Genomic DNA, 8,017 nt, shown 5'->3' with positions numbered 1-8,017 from the left:
CAGGCCAATATCTCTGTTGAATATTGATGCAAAAAATCCTCAACAAAATACTAGCAAACCAAATTCAACATTATATTTAAAAGATCATTCATCATGATCGAATAGGATTTATCCCAGGGATGCAAGGATGGTTCAACATATGCAAATCAATCAATGTGATACATCATACTAACAGAATGAAAGATAAAAACCATATCATTTCAATTCATGCTATAAAAGCATATAATAAAAGTCAACATTCCTTTATGATTAAAAACTTCTCAAAAACTGGGTATAGAAGGAACACACTTCAACACAATAAAAGCCATATGTGACAGACCCACAGCTAGTATCATACTGAATGGGGAAAAACTGAAAGCCTTTTCTCTAAGAGCTGAAACAAGATGAGGATGCCCACATTCACCACTGTTACTCAACATAATACTGGAAGTCCTAGCTAGAGCAATCAGACAACAGAAAGAAATAACAGGCATCCACATTGGAAAAGAAAAAGTCAAATTATCCTTGTTTGCAGATTATATGATCTTATGTTTGGAAAAACCTAAAGACCCCACACAAAAACTATTACTACTGATAAACAAATTCAGTAAAGTTGCAGGATATAAAATCAACATACAAAAATCAGTAGCATTTCTAAATGCCAACAATGAACAATCTGAAGAAAAAATCAAAAAAGTAATCCCATTTACAATAGCCACAAATAAAATTAAATACTTAGGAATTAACTGAACCAAAGAAGTGAAGCATCTCTACAATGAAAACTATAAAACATTGATGAAAGAAATTGAAGAGGACACAAAAGAGTGGAAAAATACTCCATGTTTATGAATTGGAAGACTCAATATTGTTAAAAATGTCCATACTACCCAAAGCAATCTACAGACTCAATTCAATGCCTATCAAAATGCCAATGGCATTCTTCACAGAAATTTTTTTTAAATCCTAAAATTTTTATGAAACCACAAAAGACCCAGAAAGCCAACGCTAACCTGAGCAAAAAGAATAAAACTGGAAGAATCACATTACCTGATTTCAAATTCTACTACAAAGCTATGGCAACCAAAACAGCATGTATTGGCATAAAAACAGACACATAGACCAATGGAACAGAATAGAGAACCCAGAAACAAACCCATACATCTACAGTGAACTCATTTTCAACAAAGCTGCTAAGAACATACACGGGGGCGAGGAGCAGTGGCTCACACCTGTAATCCCAGCCCTTTTGGAGGCCGAGGTGAGCAAATCACTTGAGGTCAGGAGTTTAAGACCAGCCTGGCCAACATGGTGAAACCCCATTTCTACTAAAAATACAAAAATCAGCCAGGCATGGCTATAATCCCACACGCCTATAATCTCAACTACTCAGGAGGCTGAGGCATGAGAATCACTTGAACCCAGGACCCAGAGGTTGCAGTGAGCCAAGATCACACCACTGCACCACTGCACTCCAGGCTGAGCAAAAGAGCGAGACTGCATCTCAAAAAAAAAAAAGAAAAAAAGAAAAAAAGAAAAAACACAACAGATGAAATAGAACAGCAGAAAAATATGGCAAACACATTATATCTCTTTTTTAATAATAATTTTTTAAATTGTTCAAGGAATCTGCCTACCTTGACCACCCAAAATGCTAGGATTGCAGGTGTGAGCCACCACCCCTGGCCAACACATTCTATCTCTACTCAGTGCTGCTAATGACAAGATCTAATTCCTTTTTATGGCTGAATAGTACTCCATTGTGTATATGTACCACATTTTCTCTATCCATTCCTCTGTTGACGGATACTTAGGTTGCTTCCAAATCTTGGCTATTGCGAATAATACTCCAACAAACATGGGAGAGCAGATATCTCTTCAATATCCTGATTTTCAATTGATGGAGCTGGGAAAACTGGATATCCATATGCATAAGACTGAAACTAGACCCCATCTCTCACCATATACAAAAATCAATAAAAATGAATTAAATATTTAAATTTAAGACCTCAAAATATGGCCGGGTGCAGTGGCTCATGCTTGTAATCCCAGCAGAGGATTTGGGAGGCCAAGGCGGGTGGATCACCTGAGGTCAGGAGTTCGAGGTCAGCCTGGCCAACATGGTGAAACCCCATCTCTACTAAAAATACAAAAAAAAAATTAGCCAGGCATGGTGGCTGACACCTGTAATCCCAGCTACTAAGGAGGCTGAGGCAGGAGAATCGCTTGAACCCCTGAGGCGGAGGTTGCAGTGAGCCGAGATCGCGCCATTGCACTCCAGCCTGGGCAACAAGGGCAAAACTCTGTCAAAAAAAAAAAAAAACCCTCAAAATATAAAACTACTATAACAAAACATTGGGGAAACTCTCCAGGACTTTGATCTGGGTAAAGATTTCTTCAGTAATAATCCACAAGCACAGGTAACTAAAGCAAAAGTGGACAAATGGGATCACATCAAGTTAAAAAGCTTCTACACAGCAAAGGAAACATCGACAAACAGAAGAGAATGAAAGAAATTATCTGCAAACTACTCATCTGACAAGGGATTCATAGCCAGAATACATAAGAAGCTCAAACAACTCTACAGGAAAAAAATCTAATAATCCAATATAAAAATGGGCAAAATAACTGAATAAATATTTCTCAAAAGAAGACATACAAATAACAAACAGCTATGTGAAAAGGTGCTCAACATCACTGATCATCAGACAAATGCAAATCAAAACTACAGTGAGATATCTTACCCCAGTTAAAATGGCTTTTATCCAAAAGACAGGAAATAACAAATGCTGGCAAGGATTTGGAGTAAAGGGAACCCTCGTACACTGTTGGTGGGAATGTAAACTCGTAAAAACCACTACGGAGAACAGTTTGGAGGTTCTGCAAAAATCTAAAAATAGAGCTACCATATGATCCAGCAATCTCACTGCCACATACATAATCAAAAGAAAGAAAAGCAGAATATTGAAGACATATCTGTGCTCCCATGTTTATTGGAGTGTTATTCACAATAGCCAAGATTTGGAAGCAACCAAACTATCTATCAACAGATGAATGGATAAAGAAAATGTGGTACATATACACGATGGAGTACTATTCAGCCGTAAAAAAGAATGAGATCCTGTCATTAGCAACAACATGGATGGAACTGGAGGTCATTGTGTTAAGTGGAATAAGTCAGGCACAAAAAAACTTCTCATGTTCTCACTTATTTATGGCAGCTAAAAATTAAAACAATTGAACATATGGAGAGAGTAGAAGGATGGTTACCAGAAGCTGGGAAGGCTAGTGAGGGTGGGGGCAAATAGAATTGGTTAATAGGTACAAAAAAAAAAATAGAAAAAATGAATTAAAATCTAGTATTCGATAGCAGAACCGGGTGACTATAGTCAATAATAATTTAATTGTACAATTTAAAATAACTAAAAGAGTATAATTGGACTGTTTGTAACACAAAGGATAAATGCTTGAGAGGATGGATACCCCATTTACCATGATGTGATTACTACGTATTGCAGGCCTGTATCAAAGTATCTCATATAACCCATAAATATATATACCTACTATGTACCCACAAAAATTAAAGTTTACTTATCAAAGCAAAATTTTCATTTCTACTTTCTATCAGAAATGAAAGAACTTTTTAGAACCACGTAGAAAGGGTGGGGAAAGAGCAGTGAGTATGAGTTAAAGCTCTTTTTCATATATTCCTGGAAAATCTTAGAAGAGACATTGAGACGTAAGCTACTTATAAAAGTAAGCAAGCAGTTTTTGAAATTGTGTTTTGGCTTTTCTTTTCTTAACCAAGATAAAAGCAATTACCGCCATTGGGTCCCACGAGCACATCCAAGGAACCTTCCCCTACAGACACAAAGACACCCCTCCACCTCCCCACCTCCCCACCTCCCCACCTCCCCACCTCCGCACCTCGCTCTTGTTCTAATTGATCCAATCATCTCTAGGCCACGCCTACCGCAGAGCACTGTCGGGAGGCGGGGCCTATATTGACACATCCTGGTACGCCGAGGTCACCTGACGTCCCACGTTATTAGTCATCGGACGTGCATCCGGGTCTGCGCCAGGAAGGCCCAAGATTCCATCGCGCGAGGCTCTCTCAGCAGCACGGACTGCGGTCTCTGGGAGGCGCCCCTGGAGCTCCCAGGACTCGCCCCGCGCCGCGCGGTCCTTCGCCCCTTCCGCCCCAACCCGCCTCGCCTAGCACCGACACCTGTTACCTCAAAAAGGACTTCGCTGCCCGCGCTCCCTACGTCCTCTGCTAGGCCCAAGAGCGCCGTCGAGGCTATGGGCAGCCGGCCCCGCAGCCCCAGCGCCTTCCCTGAGCCCTGGTGGGGACAGCAGCCAGGAGGACCCGGCCCTGCCAAGCGCCTCCGATTGGAGGAGCCCGCGGGCCCCGAACCCCGCGTGGCGCCCAGCCTGGAAGACCCGGCGGGTACCCCGGCCGTGGACGCGCTCACCTCCATAGTGGTCCCGGCCGCGGGCTGTGCCCTGCGTGTGCCCCTGGACGACGTCGACCTGGTGCTGGAGCTCCCGCCAACGTCGATCCTGCGAGTGTCTCTCGATGGACACACCCTCATCCTGATCCCCGAGGTCCTCCTGAGCTCTGTAGACGAACCCTCAGGAGCGCAGGACGACTCGTCTGCCGGCCTGGAAGTGGACGTTTTCCTGGGCGCTCTCAGGGAGGACGTCGTCGTTGAGCAGGAAGTCTTCTGCGCATCTGTCCCAGAGATCGCCGCCCAGGAAGAGGCCTACGAGGAGGACGCGGACCCCGAGTTTCCGGAGCTCCAGATGGACTCCGCAGCCGGCTCAGCCGCTGGGCTCTACTCCGCCAGAAGTATGTTCATCCCCTACCTGGAGGGCCCCATCCCAGAACCCTGTGCTCTGGCCCCCAACCCCAGTTCAGAGGGACACTCTCCAGGCCCCTTCTTCGACCCAGAATTCCGCCTTCTGGAGCCTGTCCCCAGCTCACCTCTCCAACCTCTACCTCCCTCTCCGCGCGTGGGGAGTCCAGGTCCCCACGCGCACCCGCCGCTCCCGAAACGCCCTCCGTGCAAGGCCCGCAGACGACTGTTCCAGGAATGAACTGCTTCCCACAATCCCTTGCCACCGGCTGCGGGTTCTTGTGGATCCTCCAAGACTCACTGTGAGGACTTGCCACAGCCCGGAAATGCAGCATCTTCATTCGTCGACAGCGGGCAGTTGGATTACTGTTGTTTGGGTGGGTTGGTTGGTTGGCTGGCTGGCTGGTTGGTTTTTTGGCAGAATTCCTTGGTAAGTGGCAGGCAAGGACATGAAAAAAGAAAAGCAGATTCTGGCAAGCACCTTTACCAAGAAGAGTAGACCACACATAACCAGTCATGGATTTTCAGATCCCTTGCCTTTGCTGCAGGAGCTGTTACTTCTGCCTTTGTCACCTTCAGCCAACTGTATCCTCAGTTTCACCCCTACTCTTGCTTAAAGCTCCCTTCAGTTTTCTTTAAAATTCCCCCCCCCTTTTTTTTTTATCACCTCCATACACCTATCCGTTCTCTCCAATCCAGATCATTGTCTTTCCTTCTTTTTGCAGTTACGAATTTACCTATACGATTTCTCCCAACATCCTCTGAGGTGCTTCTGACCACTGATTTTATTTTCCGCTTGCTCTCCTTAACTCCTTTTCCTGGACCTGGACAATCAAGATTAATGCATATTAGATTAGATAGTAAACAAACAACATTCAAATGTAATGAATGCACTGGACCTTTTGGAAGTGTTTCTGCAAATAAGAATTTAAGGGCCGGGCGCGATGGCTCACGCCTGTAATCCCAGCACTTTGGGAGGCCGAGGCGGGTGGATCACCTGCAGTCAGGAGTTCGAGACTAGCCTGGCCAACATGGCGAAACTCCGTCTCTACTAAAAATACGAAAATTAGCCGGGCATGGTGGCGTGTGCCTGTAATCCCAGCTACTAGCAGGGATGAGGCAGGAGGAGTACTTGAACCTGAGAGGCAGAGGTTGCAATGAGCCGAGATCGTGCCATTGCACTCCAGCCTGGGCAACAGAGTGAGACTCCATCTCAAAAAAAAAAAGAAAGAAAACGAAAAAACAATTTAAAAATTAGTGAAAGCAATATTTAATGAGGGAAAGTAGGAAGTTGTGACACTTTCATTCCAGCAGCAGCTTGTACAATGACATATTCTATGTACTTTAACCAATGGGTATTCCTGAATTTCAGGGCAGTGTGGGCTTCATCTTGATTTCCTCTCAGGGGTACTCACTCACCTTCACCGCATGGACATTTGGTCTAATTTATTTTTGAGAGTTTTTTTCATGCTCTTGAGTCCATCACCCTGAATTGGCAGTCGTTATTTCTTAGCATTATTTCCTTAATGTCTTTTTAACTATAAAGGAAAGAAAATATTACAGATAATGTTGTCATATCCTTTGATCCCCACTCTTCTCCCCCATTCCCAGGGGATTCACATCATGACACAAAGTTGATGGATATCATTCTAGTCAATATATGAAAGCTACATATACATATATATATGTATAGATATAAATAAGCAATGTTTATGTTGTTTTCTGGACAATTAAATTTACATAACTACCTCATATTCTCCAGTTTTTTTCTCAACTTTATTTTCGAGATGACATAAATATGTGTAGTAAATTTCTTCTAAAGATTCCAGTATCCATCATATGATTGTGATATTTTATTTGTTCTTTATTTATTTCTTTGTTTATTTATTGGAGACAGGGTCTCATTCTCTCACCCTGGATGGAGTGCAGTGGCACGATCGAGTGGACTTAAACTCCTGGGCTCAAGAGATCCTTTGCCTCAGCCTCCCAAGTAACTGGGACTACAGGTGCGCACTCCCACACCCACCTAAATTTAAAAAAAAATTTTTTTTAGAGATGGAGTCTCACTATGTTGCCCAGGCTGGTTTCAAACTCCTGGCCTCAAGCAGTCCTCCTGACACAGCCTCCAAAAGTGCTGGAATTACAGGAGTGAGCTACCGCACCTGGCCTCAGATTTATTTTATTTCTTTTTTGTTTTGGGGTTTTTTTTTTAGACACCAGGTCTCTCTCTATCACCCAGGTTGGAGTGTAATGGCACAATCATAGCTCACAACAGCTTTGAACTCCTAGGCTTAAGCAGTCCTCTCACCTAAGCCTCCCAAGTGGCAGGGACTACAGGCACAAACCACGATACCCAAATAATTTTTTTAATTTTTTGTGGAGAAGGAGTCTTGCTCGGTTGCCCAGGCTTGTCTTGAACTCCTGGGCTCAAGTGATCCTCCTGCCTTCCAAAATGCTGGGATTACAGGCATGAGCCACAGCACCTAGCCTCAGATTTCTTAAATATGACACCGAAAGCACAATCCTTAAAGAAATAATGTGATGACAGGCCTCATCCAAATGAAGAACTTTTGTTCTCCAAAGACACTGTTAAAATGAAAAGATAAGCCACAGATGGAAAAAAACATATATTCACAAGGCAAATATCTAATAAAGGACTTGTGTGTCCAGAATAACACTTTCAAAATTGAGTAAGAAAACACTTTAAAAGAAGGCAATAAAATCAAGACACTCAAAAATACAACCTTCACAATGACTAGCATCAAATTAAAGATTATTAAATATATAAATGTGCAGCAAAATGTGACCCATAAACAGGAGTAAAAATAGTTGATAAAGTTCTTTATTTTTTTATATTAGCCCTTTATCAGATGTGTGGTTTGCACATCTTTTCTCCTAATCTGTGGGTTGTCTCCTCATTCTCTTGTTTCCTTTGCTGTGCAGAAGCTTTTTAGTTTGATTCAATCCCATTTGTTTATTTTTGCTTTTCTTGCCTGTGCTTTGGCGGTCATATCCAAGAAATCTTTGCCTACACCAATGTCATGGAGCTTCCCCCCCTGTTTTCTTCTAGCCGTTTTACAATCTGGGGTCTTATATTTAAGTCTTTAACCTATTTTGAGTTGATTTTTTTCTTTTATTAAAAAATCTAATCATATTTTCTATGCCAAATTTACTTCCCAATC

The 8,017-nt window shown here is 42.7% G+C and overlaps 1 protein-coding gene across 1 annotated transcript; it reads left to right on the top strand.

The window, feature by feature from the left end:
• The first annotated feature begins 3,980 nt into the window (after nt 1-3,980).
• Nucleotides 3,981-6,587, top strand: LOC103782955 (proline-rich protein 23A). The gene has a single exon (XM_008951942.4). It carries the CDS (start codon nt 4,279-4,281, stop codon nt 5,074-5,076), a length of 798 nt encoding a protein of 265 aa, XP_008950190.1. The 5' UTR covers nt 3,981-4,278; the 3' UTR covers nt 5,077-6,587.
• The last annotated feature ends 1,430 nt before the right edge of the window (nt 6,588-8,017 follow it).

Source organism: Pan paniscus, chromosome 2, assembly GCF_029289425.2.
Source record: "Pan paniscus chromosome 2, NHGRI_mPanPan1-v2.0_pri, whole genome shotgun sequence".
Lineage (NCBI taxonomy): Eukaryota > Metazoa > Chordata > Mammalia > Primates > Hominidae > Pan > Pan paniscus.
This window is presented reverse-complemented; position numbering and strand designations above follow the sequence as displayed.

Bases quoted from the DNA above. Each gene is read 5' to 3' on its own strand.
- LOC103782955 (XM_008951942.4), top strand. From the start codon at position 4,279: ATGGGCAGCCGGCCCCGCAGCCCCAGCGCCTTCCCTGAGCCCTGGTGG.